The sequence below is a fragment of the Aotus nancymaae genome, unplaced genomic scaffold (genome assembly GCF_030222135.1).
Source record: "Aotus nancymaae isolate 86718 unplaced genomic scaffold, 86718_ANA_hifiasm-v0.15.2.pri h1tg000020l, whole genome shotgun sequence".
NCBI lineage: Eukaryota > Metazoa > Chordata > Mammalia > Primates > Aotidae > Aotus > Aotus nancymaae.
Genome location: NW_026988432.1, coordinates 68020182 through 68038595, shown reverse-complemented (window position 1 = coordinate 68038595; position 18414 = coordinate 68020182). Strand labels below are relative to the sequence as shown.

The 18414-nt window shown below is 44.5% G+C and overlaps 2 protein-coding genes across 3 annotated transcripts in view; both read left to right on the top strand.

Annotated features, from left to right (window-relative positions):
- The window catches only part of GNAL (G protein subunit alpha L), a 183573-nt gene that overhangs the window by 149616 nt on the left and 15543 nt on the right, over positions 1 to 18414 (top strand). For both annotated transcript variants that reach the window (XM_064379434.1, XM_064379435.1), the window contains exons 6-7: positions 15528 to 15582; positions 16452 to 16525. In XM_064379434.1, the coding sequence (XP_064235504.1) occupies positions 15528 to 15582; positions 16452 to 16525 (129 nt within the window). The remainder of the gene's footprint in view (positions 1 to 15527; positions 15583 to 16451; positions 16526 to 18414) is intronic.
- On the top strand, positions 4739 to 7789 carry CHMP1B (charged multivesicular body protein 1B). Its single transcript, XM_012470074.3, has one exon. The coding sequence runs from the start codon at positions 4853 to 4855 to the stop codon at positions 5450 to 5452; it is 600 nt and encodes a 199-aa protein (XP_012325497.1). The 5' UTR covers positions 4739 to 4852; the 3' UTR covers positions 5453 to 7789.

Here is an 18414-nt window from a genome sequence, read left to right as displayed (position 1 = left end):
GGGATAGTGACTTTGGTTTTGTTTCGTTGTTATTTTTGAGACAAGATCTTGCTCTGTCACCCCAAATGGAGTGCAGTATTGTGATCGCAGCTCACTGCAACCTCCTGGGCCACCTCATCCGCCAAAAGTGCTGTGATTACAGGCATCAGCCATCACACCCAGCCCTGGACAGTGACTTTGCAATTTCCCAAGGCTTGAGGAGTCTCAGCGATTTTAATTCTAGCTGTGTTCCAAAATAAAAAGGTGATATAAAGGAAAATATATAGACATATGTTTAATACATAATATTTGTAATAAATTAATATTGCATATGTATGTAGTGTATAATACATATATACACACATATATGTAATGTATTCCTCAAAATGGTCACCAAGTGAATATGTATCCAATGCCATTTCCTTTGACTGCATTTATATATTCCTACATTCAACAAAACTGTTTTGGGTATCTGTTGTTTTCCAGAGGTTGAATAGTACCAGGTATAGGTAGTGAACCAAAGGCCACCATGCCACATCTAATAGGAAAGCCTGCTGCTGAGCAAACACAAGTGTATGCAAAAAATGCAAATCATGATAAGTGTGGAGGAGCCCTGAGTCTGAGGTATAACATTTCAAAATCACTAGAAACATACCAATGAAAATCAAGAAATACTTTAACACACAAGAGAAAGTTATTTTTCATATATTTTATTTTCTCTTTTTTTTCAGTGACTTCAGATTTATCAAATGATTCTTTTCCAATGAAGTCAGACCGCATGTCCCACTTAAATATTTTCATTTTAACCACTTGTATTGTTTCAAAGTAAGGAAAGAAAAGAAATCAGCCAGATGTGCCAAATGATAGCATATTTTTCTTCCCCATTTCATAATAAAAATAATTAACTGGTTTGACTCACAGCTTTCTAGAAATGTATGCACTCTAATCAAAAATTTCTTTTTTTTTTTTCACTAGAGAAAATTTGGCTATGGGACTTATAAGATTTCAATGTTAATGTGGTAGTTGCTAAACTGTTCTAGTCATTATAAACTGTATGTTCTGTTTTCACATCTGCATTGGGTCCAAAAGGTTTTCGGAGACAATTAGCATGGTTGTAGGACCAAAACCTCCTTTGATCATAATCCCAAAATAATCTTACTTTTGCTAGATACACAAAAAGAGAAACCATACCAAGCTGAAACAAACCCTGAAGGTTGTCAACCTCAATGGAATATAAAGAATGGAGAACACGTAGAGCCAGGGTAGATGCAGATGTAGACACCGCAGTGGCCAGAGAGAATTCTTCCAAATCCAACTTGAATGACAAGGTAGATGGAGGTGCCAGTAGTAAATGGGAATGAGCAGATTTGGGGAAAAGGACTGAGTTCAGTCACTTTGAGGAGTGGCCAAACATTTTTGCACCAAAATCGCCCAGTGACAAGGGGATAGCTGGGCATATGGGTTTGAGCTCAGAAGCAAAACTCTTCCTGGAAATGTGAACATGAGAACTGTTAGCTATGGACCCTATTGAACACCGTGGGAATGGCTGGGGTGTTGATAAGAGAAAGAAGAGGGCAGGGCTTGGGAACCTCCAGGGAGAGGAGGAGAACTGCCAGCGGAGAAGGCTGCCTTCTCTTCAGAATTCTAGTCCACTCTGGTCTCTCTGGGAAGATGGCTCCTAGAACTCCACCCATCCCTTCTCTCCAGCGCAGAAAGAAGAGGCGTCATCATCCAAGGAATGTAGCTTTAGGTGATGGCAACTTCTTTTAGCAGTCTTACTTTTTTTTTTTTTGATAGAGAGTCTCTGTATCGACTAGCCTGGAGTGCACTGGTACGATCTCAGTTAACTGCAACCTCCGCTTTTCGGGTTCAAGTGATTCTTCTGCCTCAGCCTCCCAAGTGGCTGGGATTACAGGTGTGCACTACCACACCTGGCTAATTTTTATATTTTTAGTAGAGACAAGCTTTCCCCATGTTGGCCAGGCTGGTCTCGAACCCCTGGCCTCAAGCGATCCACCCACCTCAGTCTCCCAAAGTGCTGGGATTACATTCCTAAGCCACCATGCCCAGTCAGAGCATCCACTGGGCAACTTTGCAGTCAATGTAACTCTGCCTTCTCAAAAAAAAAAAAAGTTGCAAAATCAACTTCTTTCTTTAGCTACATGATGATCATTCTTTAATTTAGCTACATGATGATCGTTCTTTAATTCTCAAAAAAAAAAGGCCTCAAAATCAACTTCTTTCTTTAGCTACATGATGATCATTCTTTAATTATTATTATGTTTATTGGATCCCCCATTGTCTTATTACTGGTCCCAATACATCCATGGAATCCAGTTTCTAACACTTACCTGATGTATGGGTTTAGGTTTCTTAGCTCTCTGTTCTTCCCTTTCATTATCTGTGAACTGGCGACATTTATAGTATCTACTTCATAAGTTGTGTGAAGCTGAAATGAGTTAACGTATGTAAAGTGCCCAGAACAATATCTGGTGCATAAGTACTTTATTAATGTTAGTTGTCATTATGGTCATCATCTGTCAGAGTCTCTTATGATTATATTCCAAACCATCTCACCTAGTTAGAATTTGTTATTAAGAAAACTATGGGCCGGGCGCAGTGACTCATACCTGTAATCTCAGCACTTGGGAGGCCAAGATGGGCAGATCACTTGAGGTCAGGAGTTTAAGGCTAGCTTGGCCAACATGGTGAAACCTCAGCTGTACTAAAAATACAAAAATTGGCCAGTAGTGCTGATGTGTGCCTGTAATCTCAGCTACTCAGGAAACTGAGGCAGGAGTCTCGCTTGAACACGGGAGGCTGCAGTGAGCCAAGATCACACCACAGCACTCCAGCTTGAGTGACAAAGCAAGATTTCATCTAAAAAAAAAGAAAAAAGAAAATTATGAAGCATGACATGGAAGCTGGACAAGAAACTTGTTTGGAAACTCCAAGAAAAACCAGGACCTAAAAGAACAAGAGTGCGATGGAGGGTGAGCAGAGTACGGGACCTAAGCTCTCTATCCCCACTTTGAACAGATTTCTTCCCTTTTATTGGTTGTGTATATTCCACTTCTAGAAAAGTTTCATTTGGAAAAAGGGTTCTACTGCTTTGGGGGGCAAAAAGGAACCATAGCTAAGCTGCTAACTAGGGTAACATCCTATCCCCTCTGAAATATAATTAAATTCAGCAACGCCTTCTAGGATTCATTGGCTGCTATGTGCGGAGCACTTGCTGGGCTCCATGGAGAGGGGAAGGAATCAGTGTTCTCTGCATCCAAGTAGTTCATACTGTTAATGGGTGACCTATACACACAGACCCCTTGCCAGTCAATGTGCCCTGTACTATGGCCACACAGAGGAGGGGTCCTGGGGAGGCTCATTGGCAAAGGTGGCCTTTGAAAGACAGGTAGGGTGCCAATAGGCAGAGATAGATGGACAGTAAATCCAGGCAACAGTAACAGCATAGCCAAAGGAGGGGCTGTCGGTCTCACTCTCTCGGTCAGCCAAATGACACAAACAATGCTCAACTTCCATGCTGCAGTTTGCTTTGACTGGCGGAGGGGAGCGAAAGAAAAGGAGCCAGCATGCTGCACAGCAGGTTTAGCTATACGCCCAGGGTTTGGAGCAAGAGAGTGAAAACATCAGAGCTATGTCTTTAGAGGGTCTTGTGGTGCGAAACTGATTGGCAAGCTATCACAGGAAGCTAAGCGAGGTGGCAGGCCGCTGGATTAAAATGATCTCTAAACAGAATTCGCTCTCAGGGTTCATTTTCAGCTTAGCTCATTAGGGCATATTGGGTCTTCTCATATTGTTTTTGCTGTATCGGAGGAATCTTTCTAAAGAGAAAATTGACAGCACACATTGCTGCCATTTGAAACCCTGCATTGTTAAAGGGTGTAATACATAGTGACAGTTTTGATGTATGCCAGTGGGTGTGGGTCCTAATATCTCACCATACCCTGCCTGCATAATTTAAAATGACAGTTTAGCCTGTCAAACTTAAATGTGAGTGAAGTTCTTTGGATATTTATAAAACATCAAAAAGATAGAATGGTGTCAGCATAAGATGGGCCTTTATTACTAAGCTGCAGGACGATTTTCGGATTAATTGCTGGCAATTCACCTAGAAGCTGAACTTCCAGCCAAGGTATACATTTGGTGGTGCCACAGTTTTGAAGGTATTTTCACCCAATGCAATAAAAGGATATTATAGAACTCCAGCACAAATTGTAGTCAAAGATGGAGACAGGTCAATGACCCGTTTGTTTTTAAAGTAGTCTTAATGTATTTGTTTTTAATGTATCCATGGTTTCCATTTCCCCTGAGAAACTGTAAATTACCCATGCTAATAAAGCAATCTTTAATCTGCAGACCTAACTGATGTTTTGCTGGTTTTTAGCCCGCTAGCCAGTCACCCTTTACAAAGCCTGCCAAGTTTGGAGCTTGGGTATTTTTACATGCAGATCTGCACAGATCCTGTCTACGTCAGTAGATTTATTCCTAAGAAAGTGCGTGTGGGCACTAATTTCTGTGAATTTACTAATGCGTTAAGAACCTTAAAACACGGGTAGAACGCAGCACAGGAAGGCCTGCATCCGGCACCACAGCGACGGATCTGCGTCCGGCCGGAATCCCCGCTGCGTGCGCAGCCCCTGGTGCCGTGCGTCTCACAGGCCCCACCCCGGCGCCGTCCGTCCCGCAGGCACCGCCTTTGGCGCCGAACTCTGACGTCACCATCTGCGCCGCGCACAGTAGAAACAGGAAGTGGCACCAAAACAAAGGAGCGGCGGTTGGGAGCGGACTTACCTCACCTTCTTCCCCTTCCGCGTACGTTTCGGCCTGGCCGCCGACCCCAAGGAGCGGTCCGACTATGTCCAACATGGAGAAACACCTGTTCAACCTAAAGTTCGCGGCCAAAGAACTGAGCAGGAGCGCCAAAAAATGCGATAAGGAGGAAAAGGCCGAAAAGGCCAAAATTAAAAAGGCCATTCAGAAGGGCAACATGGAAGTTGCGAGGATACACGCCGAAAATGCCATCCGCCAGAAGAACCAAGCGGTGAATTTCCTGAGAATGAGTGCGCGAGTCGATGCAGTGGCTGCCAGGGTCCAGACGGCGGTGACGATGGGCAAGGTGACCAAGTCAATGGCTGGTGTGGTTAAGTCGATGGATGCGACATTGAAGACCATGAATCTGGAGAAGATTTCCGCCTTGATGGACAAATTCGAACACCAGTTTGAGACTCTGGACGTCCAGACGCAGCAAATGGAAGACACCATGAGCAGCACGACGACGCTTACCACTCCCCAGAACCAAGTGGATATGCTGCTCCAGGAAATGGCAGATGAGGCGGGCCTCGACCTCAACATGGAGCTGCCGCAGGGGCAGACCGGCTCGGTGGGCACGAGCGTGGCTTCGGCGGAACAGGATGAACTGTCTCAGAGACTGGCCCGCCTTCGGGATCAAGTGTGACTGCAGAACTCGCTCTGAGGTTTCCTGGCCATAGCCACCCTTTAAATGCTCTCTGTGTGTTAGAGAGATACTATACCCTAGAAACTCTGAACATGCCATATGCTGAAATGCCCTTCTATCTTTGGGTTTGCAGCCCCTTCCAGATAAATTAAGAAATTCAGTCTTTCTGCTCTCTTAGCTGGATTCTGAAGTTCTGTATAGCTCGTAATGATGGTATTTTTATAGCAGCCTTTTAACAGAACCAGTTAATTTGGTGTATGTGAATCTTTCTCGAAGATCTGGTCATAACTGTGTTCAATTTTCTGCCCAGAATGATCAGATTGAAGGTGGTTGGTTTTTATTATTAATATTATTTAGTGTGATTGATAATATCGAGAATGGCAAATGGTGCATAAAAGTTAAAGACGGGAAGATTACTTAGTTTGGTTATACAGCTATAAACTCCATTGAGTATAGTCGGTGGACAGTGCTGTTTCTGTTTATCGTTTGGGTTTTGTTTTTTGTTTTTGCCTTCACAGTGAGACTGCAATTGACTGTTCTCATAACGTATATTATTAATAAATCTGGTTCCTAACTTATACTGAAATTACCTTAGGATATTTTTGCATAATACTCTCTTAATGCTTATATTCTATAAATTTTTCATGTGATAATTGTGTAACTGGGAAAAATGCCGAATAACTTCCTTTATTATCTGAACAAAAAATTAAATTTGTTCATTTATATTTTCTACTTACTAAATTGAGTTCTTAAAAAGACTTAGAAAGTATGATATTTGACAGTGTCTTTCAAACGAACTTCTCTAACAAGTTTATAGTTGTTTTCTTGTTTCAACACTATTAGACGTCTTATAAAGTATGCTAGCTAGCATGGCAGTCATGTTACTCACTCTAACATTGCCAAAGAACTGTTGATTTCGTTTGAGAAAACCCTGGGACTGTGTGTCTGTAGGTTTTGTTTTGATTTTAACACCCAAAAACAGAAATAAATTTAGAACTGCATTTTAAGTTCTAATTTGCATTTATTAATTTGTCCAAAAGCAACATCTCTTTGAAAACCTTGAAAATATAAGCTGGAATGTTTTACTTAGCCATGCAAGTAATTTATGTTTACATCCAGCCAGCTGGAAGTCTGAGAAGTAAGGAGTAGGACTGTAAGGAAGGAGAAAGCTTGACTCTTTAAGGCTGGAACCTGGCTGTACTGCCTACCATTTTCTCGGGAATGGCAATGCGTATTTTCTGGCTGAAAAGTAAAGCATGTAGCCACCACTTTCTCATAGCGTGGAAACATGGAGAAAAGCAACTTGCTTTTGCCTTGGCAAGTATACTAACTTAATTCAAGTTTTTTTGAACTTCCCCTTTCCTTCGCTGGAAGATTTTTTCCGTAAGAGAATTCTGTTGTTTCAGAAAATAATTATAGGGGCTCTTCCTAGTTCTTTGAAAGATTCATAACCAACTATTAACTATTATAACATGTTTTCCAGTGTAAATGAGTAAGAAAAAAAGAAAACAGGTGTAACGCATGTGCAGATAAAGAGTGACCCTTATATTTAAGTTACTTTATATTTGGACATTGTTCAGAAGTGTGCTCTAAGGGACACTTGTTGGTTGTCTGCCCAGCATCTTCTCTCAAGAACACACACCTCTAGAAAGTCATGTCTCCTGTCATCCGCATGGTTGTGCAGAGCCATGTGTGAGGACAGCATGAGTCTTAACCCCTATTTATTTTGTTTTTGAGACAGTCTGGCTCTGAGGCCCAGGCTGGAGTGCCGTGACACAATCTTGGCTCACTACAACCTCCACCTCCCAAGTTCAGGCGATTCTCCTGCTTCAGCCTTCTGAGGAGCTGGGATTACAGGCACGTGCCACCATGCCCGGCTAATTTTTTTTATATTTTTAGTAGAGACGGGGTTTCACTATGTTGGCCAGGCTGGTCTCAAACTCCTGACCTCAAGTGATCCGCCCGCCTCAGCCTCCCAAAGTGCTGGGATTACAGGCAGGAGCCACCACACCCAGCCTTAACCCCTCTTTAGACTGGAAAAAATAATTACAAATTTAAAAATAGCTTAGTGTTGAACCCTTTGGTAAATTGAAAACCCTTTTATAATGCAAATATTCCCAACAAAATTAATATATTTTGTGAGATTAAACTGCTTGTATATGCTTGAACTTTGTTAAAAGATGTTCATGTCATACTATTATGAATGTACATTTTTATGAGTCATAAATATTATTTTCAGAGCACTACAGGCCCATGATTATTTCCTCACTTTTGCAGTTGATGAAATACTGAAATGTAAATCACAGGAATTTGTCAAATAAATCATTTTAAACTGCATGTCACTGGATGTGAGTGTGCATCCTGTTTTAAAAAATACTTAAGAAAAAAGAATTCTGAGGTAGATTTGGTTCAGAAAGCATGGTATTTTTCCAAATTCACCCTCAGTCTCACCACTTAAATTTCTGTTTGGTTAGCATGGCTTTTTCTTGCATATTTCTAGGATCCCTGGCTTATTTTTGTTGTTGCTGTTCTGAGACGGAGTCTCACTCTGTCACCCAGGCTGGAGTGTCACCACGATCTTGGCTCATTGCAGCCTCCACCTCCTGGGTTCAAGTGGTCCTCCTTCCTCAGCCTCCTGAGTGGCTTGGATACAGATACATGCCACCACACCTGGCTAATTTTTCGTTTTTTTGTTTTTAAAGAGTCAGGGTTTCACCATGTTGGCCAGGCTTGTCGCAAACTCCTGACCTCAAGTGATCCACCCATCTCGGCTTCCCAAAGTGCTGGGATTACAGGCCTGAGCCACTGTGCCCAGGCCCCTGGCTTCTTCACTGTAATTAGGTTTCTTCATGGCTACAAGATTCTTTTCCACATTGAAAGTTCACTATACCAAAGATGGACATGATTTACAAAAGGATCCAACTGAAACACATCAGGGAACTAGTTAATCTTTCATTCAAACACTAGTTAGATGTCTTCCTTTCATTTTTTCTGCCTTCAAATGCACAATTTCTAACGATGTAGGACAGAGAAAAAGTAGAATGGATGAATACACAAAATACTTTACATTTAGTTTATTTCAGCTTAGGAACCCAGATGATACTGTGTGTGCTACTGGAGAATTTTCTTACTAAAGCTGTTTCTTGCTGAAGGAATGCCACTGAGGCTTGGACACTGTGTCCCTGCTGTCTTTGATTTGGAAAAGACTGCTGAAAATAAGCACCAGTCTGATAAGATAACCTTATTAATTGAGCATAGTATCAGCGCCAGCTGGCCAAGCACACTATAAAGCAGAAGGGAGGGACTTCCTCTGCAAAAACACAACAGCCTCTTGGCAATTCTGTAGCCAAAGTTCAAAGCTCAAGATCTTTAGTAATTATAGCAAAAAGCTACAAGTCAGTGGACAGTAAGCAAACAGATGAGCAGACTCCTTTTTCAACTGACTGGAATTAGCAAAATGCCCATCTGGTTTACCTAGGTTTGTTTTTCTACAATTAGACTGTAAACTCCGTAGGGAGCCAGGGCCAGGCAGTGTCTATCATGGTGTCAAGCTCTGGGCCTGGTGTGGTGCCTCCCACAGTGGGCTGCTTGCACTGTGGAGCGAACGTGTGCCTTGCCTGGGTGCTCTCTCCTGACAGTGCCTCGAGCTCTGATGGCGGCAGACACAGGCAGGTAAAGTGGGCGCCTTGAGTGCCCAGTCAAGAGTCCCAAGTATGGACACTCAAGAGCTGTGTCCTCTTCCTTCACAGCATTTGTCCACAATGAAATGTTTACCTCTGTTCTTGGGGGTTTGTATATCCTCTCTCCCTGCTGAGAAATGTCAGGACAAACAATTCAGCTGTGTGTATTCAAAATAACAATACAGATGGGGCGTGGTGGCTCTCACCTGTAACCCCAGCACTTTGGAAGACTGAGGCAGGAGAATTGCTTGAGGCCAACGGTTTGACACCAGCCTGGCAACATAGCGAGACCCCATCGCAATAGTAATTTTTAAAATTTGGGCCGGGTTTGGTGGCTTACACCTGTAATCTCAGCACTTTGGGAGCCTGAGGCAGATGGATCACCTGAGGTCAGGAGTGCAAGACCAGCCTGGCTAACATGGTGAAACGCTGTCTCTGCTAAAAATACAAAAAAAATAATAATAATAAATAAATTAGCCAGGTATGATGGCACACACCTGTAATCCTAGCTACTTGGGAGGCTGAGACAGGAGAATCACTTGAACCCAGGAGGCGAAATCTTGCTGTGAGCCAAGATTGTGCCAACTGCACGATCTCTGGGTGACAGAGTGAGACTCTGTCTCAAAAAAATGTAAGTAAAAATTATTTTTTGTTAATTTAAAAACATTTTAAATGAAAATGCAGGGAAAGATATAGACCAAAACATGCTGGGCATGTGGGGCTTCTTTCTAGACATGAGAACATGCTTCTGCCCTTTAATGATATTCAGTACAAATAGGTAGATAAGACATACACAGAAAAAGAAAAATGGACAAGGCATATCCAGATGTAAAAAAAAAATCAAGAACACTTAAGATCAGGACTGTTTGCACGCTTTATGTTATTGTATACCTCAACCTTTAAAAAGGATTAAATTACAATATTAGGCAGCATGCCATGCTCATCAAATCGTGAAACAGAAAGTGCCGGAAGAAAGGGAGGTTATGCTGTGTCATGGCAGTGAGAAGTGGCTTCCCGGAGTTGGCAGGGTATAATCTCAGGTTTCAAAGGGGGAAAAAAGCAGGAATGACATGGGATCTGAGAGGCCAAAAACTACAGGGAGTTTTGACTGAGTGGAGCGTTCATTTGATGTAAAAGAGAGTGAAGGGGAGACTGGACAGATTGCAAAGGGCTTGAGGCCAGATTAAAAGTGTGGACTTCACCCTGTGGAAAGCAGGAAGCACAGGAGTCATGAGAAATGATGGTTCAGGCAGAGATTAGAGCATAAAGCAGGGAGGCGGAGAAGGCCAAGAGGAACACGGTCTTGGATGATGAGTCACCACGAATCTCTGATCACCTGGGACATCGTTCCACTGCACAGGCTGACCCAGGGGGTCTGCAGATGACGCCGATATGCTGCGAGTCTGGGAAATCCTTTTAAGGAGCAAGGATCTTAACTCTGACTGCACATTACAACTGCCTGGTACTGAGTCACCATATGAGTAATGTTTTTCTCCACCAGTACAAACTCCTGGTCTCCAGTGATCCTGCTGCCTCAGCCTCCTAAGTACCTGGGATCCATCTGTATTTTTATATCTTGTAGATAAATATCATAAATCAAATTTCATTAACATTGGGAAAAGTTTTTTACTTGACAGATTTCCAATTGTATTTGTTTGCAAAAAAATAATTTTAAATACATGGAACTGTAGTTGGTACTTTTTTCTCCGATCCAGTAGTTTCATTACAAAGGCATTTAACAGAATAGTTTTCATCTTTTCATGACTCTCCTTGTTCCCTTTTCATGATCAATTCCATGGCCATAAGAATTTTTTGATGCCAACAACAGATGGGATGTAAACAGTGAGTTGTTATTTTTGCTAATATCAAACAGATGGGCGATCTAAATGAAAATAAAAACATTTCTGCAAACATGAATGTCCTCAGTTGTCACAGGAAAAAATTTTTTTAATTAAAGTAAATTTCTTTTTAACTACTTTTTATAGCGTCTATAATGCAAGAGATTTTTTTTAAATGGTAATTTGGTATAGTTTTGCAACTCTGTATCTAATGTTGGAGTGAATAGTCTACAAGGGAGATTTTTTGATCTGCTTAATTTTTCTGCTTAGCATGCAGTGGCATATTTAAGGAGGCAATGTTATAACGCTTTAAAATGTAGTCATATGCAAAATTCTATGTGTGATTTGGAAGACTCCTTTAAAATTCTCTCTACGTATACAATCATAGAAGGCCCAATTCGAAAAAGTACTTCTGCAACATGCTTGGAAATATGCCAGTTGAAACAAGCATGAAGGCAGAAGGCTGGCAGAACTCTACCACTCTATTCTTTAGTCCTTAGAGAGTCTTTCAAAGAATTGGGGGCATATTCACATTTGGGGGTAAATTTTCACATTTTATTTTTGTTGCACAAACCTGAAATGCATGAACTCAGAGTACCATTCAGCATCAGTAACGATTCAGAAGCAGCTCTTGGAAATGGTCAATGAGACCTCCCAGGTTTCACTTAGATCTCTGAGAATTAGAGCTAGAAGGACTCTGTATATCCATCTTGGAGGCTGGGGACAGATGAAGACCCATCAACCTCATCGCTGTCAGCATCTCGAAGTCACTGGTCTTTCACAGCATGTGGGAAGATGCCCTCATGCGTCCTCTCATTGCTTCTTTCTAGCACTCCAGAGGCATTTTTTAGTTAATCATACTTCATTCTTTCTACTTAGACTAGTTATTATCATGTGAATACATTCACCCGCCTACCTCCAACCTATGTGCATCCCATTTTAAATTGGTTGCTTCCTAAACTGTAACTATAGTCACAGGCTTCATACTTAATTTTCAGTTTCTTCCAGCTCTTTTCATCAGAGCTGGTTCGTTTCTGTATCCCTTGCTCTGGCCCCTGTCAAAAGTCGTGACCATTTCTGAATAGAATCGTTATAGCTTACACAGCCTGTGAGGGAAGCAGCCTTCTCACCTAGAAACCCACCTGACAGGCCCCCATCCAGAGCTCCCTTCCCAACCCAGCAGAAGCTTTTCTTACCTTTTCATGGATTCCAAGGTCTTGTTGCTGGTTTGTCGCTGGATGGTCAGGAACTCAGTGTGTCCTTCCATGCTGCTCTTCACCCCACCAAATTCCAGGCCAGCAACCATCAAGCCAAAATTGCATTGTACTTTCCAAACCAGGCCTCAGGCAACAGCAGGGAATTCCTGCCTCCAGCCTCCCGAGTTTCTCCAGCTCCCAGAGGGTCTCTTCCCTTTGTTCCTTTCCCTCTGGATCCAGCTCCACACCCTTGGCCAACTCACCAACCTACTGGTGTGCAGTAGCACCTCCCAGGGTTTGCAGCACCTATTTCAAAGACACCACTGGCTGATCACGGTCCCTTTGGCCTCTCAATAGCCCTGTCACCTGGGCCATAGCTCTGCAGAGAGCTGGGAGAACTTGACATTTTTCTTTTTTTTTTTGAGACAGAGTCTTGCTCTGCTGCCAGGCTGGAGTGCAGTGGCATGATCTTGGCTCACTGCAACCTCTTTCTGCCTCCCAGGTTCAAGCGATTCTCCTGCCTCAGACTCCCAAATAGCTGGGATTACAGGTGCCCACCACTGCACCCAGCTAATTTTTGTATTTTTAGTAGAGGCAGGGTTTCACCATGTTAGCCAGGTTGGTCTCGAACTCTTGACCTCAGGTGATCCACCCACCTCAGCCTCCCAAAGTGCCAGGATTAAGGCGTGAGCCACTGCACCCAACTGACATTCTTTAATGACTCCACACCAGACAGTGCAGTCACAGACACCACTTCCATATCCTGCTTCTCTTGGCTTCCAGGGAAATGTCTCCTTCATGACAGTTGAGGTCACAGTTGGCCTCACCGCTTCCTATCCCTGTGAAAAGCTGTCTCAAACACCAACAGATCTACTCCTGCCTTTTTGTGTATTCTGCTTCTGGGTTTCCTGCCCTGGGGGTGCCAAACCCAGGTTTATGAATGAAGGCTGCCAAAATGTCATCCTATGGCAAGACCTCAGTTCTGGCCAGTAGGGACTGTCTCTAACTTTCCAAAAGGAAAGAGTTAAGATGGCCAAGGAAATTATGCAGTCTTACTGTCTTTGGCTAAGTGGTTCCTAATATGGATCCCTTTTTGCCTCAGTAGGAAAGGAAAGAGAACTTCTCTCTTTCCCATTAGGTTCTGTAGCTGAGTGAACTGACAAAGACGGATGAACAGGAGGAAAGCATACATATTTTATTTAATATTTTTACATGCACATGTGAACTTTCATAAGAAAAATGAAGACCCCAAGAAGCCATTAGGACTAACAGCTTACATACTCTTTTAACAAAAGATGATAAATTTATGGAGAAGTGACAAAGGAGAAAGTTTCAAGTTTCTAGGGGCAGTCATTGTGGGGCAGTGACTAATGAAAGACAAGCGTTATTTTAGTGGGTTTCTACAGATCCATTTCGGGGTGAGCTCCCAGCCCCTGGTGATGAGAACATTGTCCTCTTCCTGGTACAGGGCAGGCACATTTCTCGTGGAAAATTTCATGACCTGCTTTTTGGGACAGAGCAGGAGGTCGGTCAGCCCTGCATCGGAGGCTTCTCAAGTGCCTTTAGCTGCAATTAGTCAACATGCCAAAGGGCACATTTTGGGGTGGCATTTTGTTTTCTGAACCCTTTCGCCTCCCTCTGCCTACACTGAGGTTCACAGGGGCCTGCAGAGGAGCTGCTGCAGGAGGATGGGGAGATGGGGAGGCAACACTCCCTCCATTGCATGAAATGCCCATGGGCACATGGCTGCTGCCTCCACCTACCCAGGGAAGAACCAGCCAACTGGTGTGGCAGGCAGGGAGCTAGTGTGGCCTCCCTGCTCGCTCCTCAGTAGCGGGGCCTCCCAGTGATGCCAGTACCACCGGAGAACCTGGGCCACCCTTACACCTCTCTCCCTGCCACTCTCCTTCTTCCTTCAGAGCCCCTGCTGCCCCTCTGTCTCCAGAATTGTCCCCTGCTTGCCAGTTAACCCGTCCCCAGCACTTGCTGGTTTCTGAGGGACCCAGCCTCTCAGCCCTCGCTGGCCACCTATCCCAGCCTCAGAAGAAGGGGACAGAGGACACTCATTCATTCCACCATATTTACTGGGGCCAGGCCTGCACTAGGTGCTGGGGACTCCCAGGCCAACAAGACAGAGACCTGCCCGGAGGTCCTCACATGTTATTGGAGGAGACAAATAAGAACAGATCAACCAAGATTCAGTGGGAAACGTACAGCCTGGATAGATGCCTTGGTAAAGCCAGGCTGGTGCAGAGAGGACGGAGGAGGCCTGTGCAGGGTCCACGGTCACCCGGGAAAGGGAGCTCAGTGGCCTCCCAGCAGAAGAGCTAGAGAAATGGTCCAGGAGGGTCGTCACCTGAGACCCGTGCACGGCTTTCCTAGGCTCTCGCCCTACCTTGTGTGGGACACAGTGGGCGCCCGGCAGATCTGACACTAACAGGCATCGCCAGGTATGCTGGCACACACACACTCACATACCCACACTCACGCGCTCGCTCTGGCAAACCTTCACACATACGCTCAGCCTTACACATTCACACTCGCTGTTACACATTTACTCTTGCACACCACACACTCAACACTCAATCACTCTTACACTTATTCACACAGTCATACACTCACAACTTCTGACTCTGATTAGAAACCTACACTAAAGGAACATCGATCACCTTCCATGTTTTGTTTACATTGCAGCATATTCTTGTACTCGCTTAGCCTTGGAAGGGAGGCTCCATGCTCTCTCCCAATATCTGAGTAGCCCCTACCCCCAACTCTATGGCCATGGAGAAGAGAGGGGAGGAAAGGCAACAGTTTAAAAAAAAAAAAAAAAGAATGCGCCGGGCAAGGTGGCTCACGCCTGTAATCTCAGCACTTTGGGAGGCCAAGGCGGGTGGATCACGAGGTCAAGAGATCAAGACCATCCTGGTCAACACTGTGAAACCTCGTCTCTACTAAAAATACAAAAAAATTAGCCAGGCCTGGTGGCACACGCCTGTGGTCCCAGCTACTCGGGAGGCTGAGGCAGAAGAATCACTTGAACCCAGGAGGTGGAGGTTGCAGTGAGCCAAGATTGCGCCACGGCACTCCAGCCTGGTGACAGAGTGAGATTCCGTCTCAAAAAAAAAAAAAAAAAAGAATGCAGTCCTCTGTCCCTGGGTCAGGAATGTTGCATTAACTAGACATAGAAATTCAGGAAAATAGATCCAGTGCTTTAACAGTGATTTTAACGTAGGAACTCACCTCGGCTTCTTGGTCTGCCCCATCCTTGCTGTACTTAGCTGAACGTCCCATTAATTTCCCTGCAACCCCAGAAGAAAGTGAACAGAGAACAGGCCTCAACCCTTGCTGGCTTTCTTTGCAGCTTCCTGGAAAGAATCGACAGCGTCAGCTTGGTTGACTACACACCCACAGACCAGGTATGTGGAATTAGGATCCCCCACCACACACCAGAAACTTTTGAGATTTGTTTCCAATATGATTTAATGATTATTTCAAAATGGATTAAGGAAAAATCCTGACGATACCTACTTCTTGCAAATCATTTGTACTGCCCTGTATGTGTGCATGGATTGGTCATCAAACCCTGTGCCTTGCTTCCTTTACTCTAGCGCTTAGTGGTGATTTAAATTGCTAGCATGTAAATGAGTTTATCTGCAGACTAGGAACATGCAGTTCCCGGTCCTCCTGGAGCTGTCCTCAGGAAAGCCAAGTCTTTACTTCCTGGCTTCATAAACTATGCCCATTCTGTTTGTGGCCCCGGGCCTGAGTCCCATATCACAGCGAACTTTCCAAGTGTGACCCAGAGCATCTCCTTTGGGTTGAGTCAGAAAAAAAGCACTCTACCAATTTTTTTTTTTTTTTTTCAAACAGAATCTTGCTCGGTTGCCCAGGCTGGAGTGCAGTAGCACAATCTTGGCTCACTGCAACCTCTGCCTCCTGGGTTCAAGCGATTCTCCTACCTCAGCCTTTCAAGTAGCTGGGATTACAGGTGCCTGCCACCTCGTCCAGCTAATTTTTGTACTTTTAGTAGAGACAGGTTTTTGCCTTGTAGGCCAGGCTGTTCTCAAACTCCTGACCTCAGGTTATCCGCCTGCCTCAGCCTCCCAAAGTGCCGGGATTATAGGCGTGAGCCACTACACTAGGCCAATCTGAGTTCTTATTATTTTTTTCCTTTACAATGGAACAAATTATTTGAAAAATATTGATGATGTATAGTTATACCCGGGCTTTACCTTGAGGAAGAACAGTAATGTAACTCAGCTTGCTTCCCTCTTCTTGCTCCCAGGACCTCCTGAGATGCAGAGTTCTGACATCGGGGATTTTTGAGACACGATTCCAAGTGGACAAAGTAAACTTTCAGTGAGTATGTTGTTAAGAGCTGCATGGTCCAGGGCCAGGGGACCAAGAGCCGAAGGGTTGTGGGGCTTAAGGGGGCTTCATCCCTGAATGTGCATGGGTGCCCTTTCAAGTAAGGGCACCTGGGGTGAAATTTGAACTCTAGCAAGAGTTGAAGTGTTGATATTACTGCCTACTTTAAAGTAGAAATGAGGACACCTGAAAGGAAGGCAGTGTTTGCATCTGAGTTGTAGATTTGATTGGCCCTTTTATTAGATCAGGAGACTCATGAAATTTTAATCTTTCAGATGCACAGTCACAGTTTGAGAACTGAAATTAGCAGTGTATGAGTGTCTCTAGCCCATCTCTTGGGTTGCCCAAATGCAAACTCTGCCAAATGAGCTTACTTTCTTCATTTTTCCTCCTCATGATGAGACAATAATTCTCCCTCCACAAAGCTCTTTTCCATCCTCACAGCTATGACCCTAGTCCTGCTCCATCACTTCCCCCGCACCTAGACTCTCTCGGCAGGGCCCTGGCTGGTCTCCTGTCTGCTTGCTTACCCATTCCAGTAGCCCTACTCAGCACCAGGAAATGGATCTTCCCACAGTATGGCCTGGATTGTGCTATTTCTCTGCTGAAAAAGGTTCAGGGCTCACTATTGCCTGTGCATCCTATGCCCCAAGCCCTCCACCTGTGACCTGCCTCACCCCCAGCCCTACTTTACCACCTGCCACCTGCCTCACCAGGCTGGGTTGCTGTCAGGACCCTTCAGTTCTCCCAGCTCTTCCTGCTACAGCACCTCTGTTCATCTCGTCCTCTGAGCCTCAGATCCTGCCTGGGCTAAGCAAACCCCACAAATCTATCAAAGCTTCTGTCAGGACAGACATAGTGGCTCATGCCTGTAATCTCAGCACTTTGAGAAGCCAAGGCAGTAGGATTGCTTGAGGCCAGGAGTTGAAGACCAGCCTGGGCAACATAGCAAGAACCTGTCTCTACCAAAACAAAACAAAACAAAAAAAAACTAAAGAGGCTGAGGTGGGAGGAGCTGTTAAGCCCAGGAGTTCAAGGCTGCAGTGAGCCATGATTATGCCACTGCACTCCAGCCAGGGTGACAGAGTGAGACTCTGTCATAAAAAAAAAAAAAAAAGCATCCAAGCATCCCTCAAATCTCAGTCCATGGTGACAGCTTAGAATTCCCATTGTGTCTACTACGCAGCCCTTGATGGTATACTGCCCTATACCTTTGCCAGTCCCCTTCAGCATGTATGACTCAGCTCTAAGGGACCTCACCCTTAAGGTCTTTTAGAGTAAGAGTTTCATGATTTTCATTGTGTTCTGAGATTCCCACAGTGCCCAGCACTCTCCCCAGTTTACAGGTGACAGGCACCTACTTCCAGATTTCCCAAGAACCCTTCACATGGCCACTGTCAGTCTGGATAAAAGCCAGCTACGTCTCTCTCTGCTGTGGGGCACACAGTGCAGTATAGAGTTGGCGTGACTTTTCATCAAGTACCTCAGCGTGCCCCATGTGCGCTAATGCAAAGTGTACAGATTGAATTCTAGTAGGATCAGCAACATACCCTCCCAGGACAAAAAAATCTAGCCTGTGTAGTCAGTCCTAAGGCACATGTACAATGTTTAGGGAAGGGAGAAATCTCAGAGCCAGGGAGGCCTGTGAAGGTTGGAAAGATCCAGCTGAATCCGGGTAGGCAGAGAAACTCTCCCAGGGAGAAATGGCTTAGTCCACAGGGTGTGCTGGATAGGTCTGTGAGAAGAGGGTCCTGGGCCTGGCCTGATGAAGTGCAGGATGTAGCTGAGAAACTCTGAGAGAACTGGCTGAGGTCACCTTGGCTGGGCAAGACCAGGGAGTGACTCAGGCTGGGCAGAAAAGCCTGAACTAAATCGGGGCG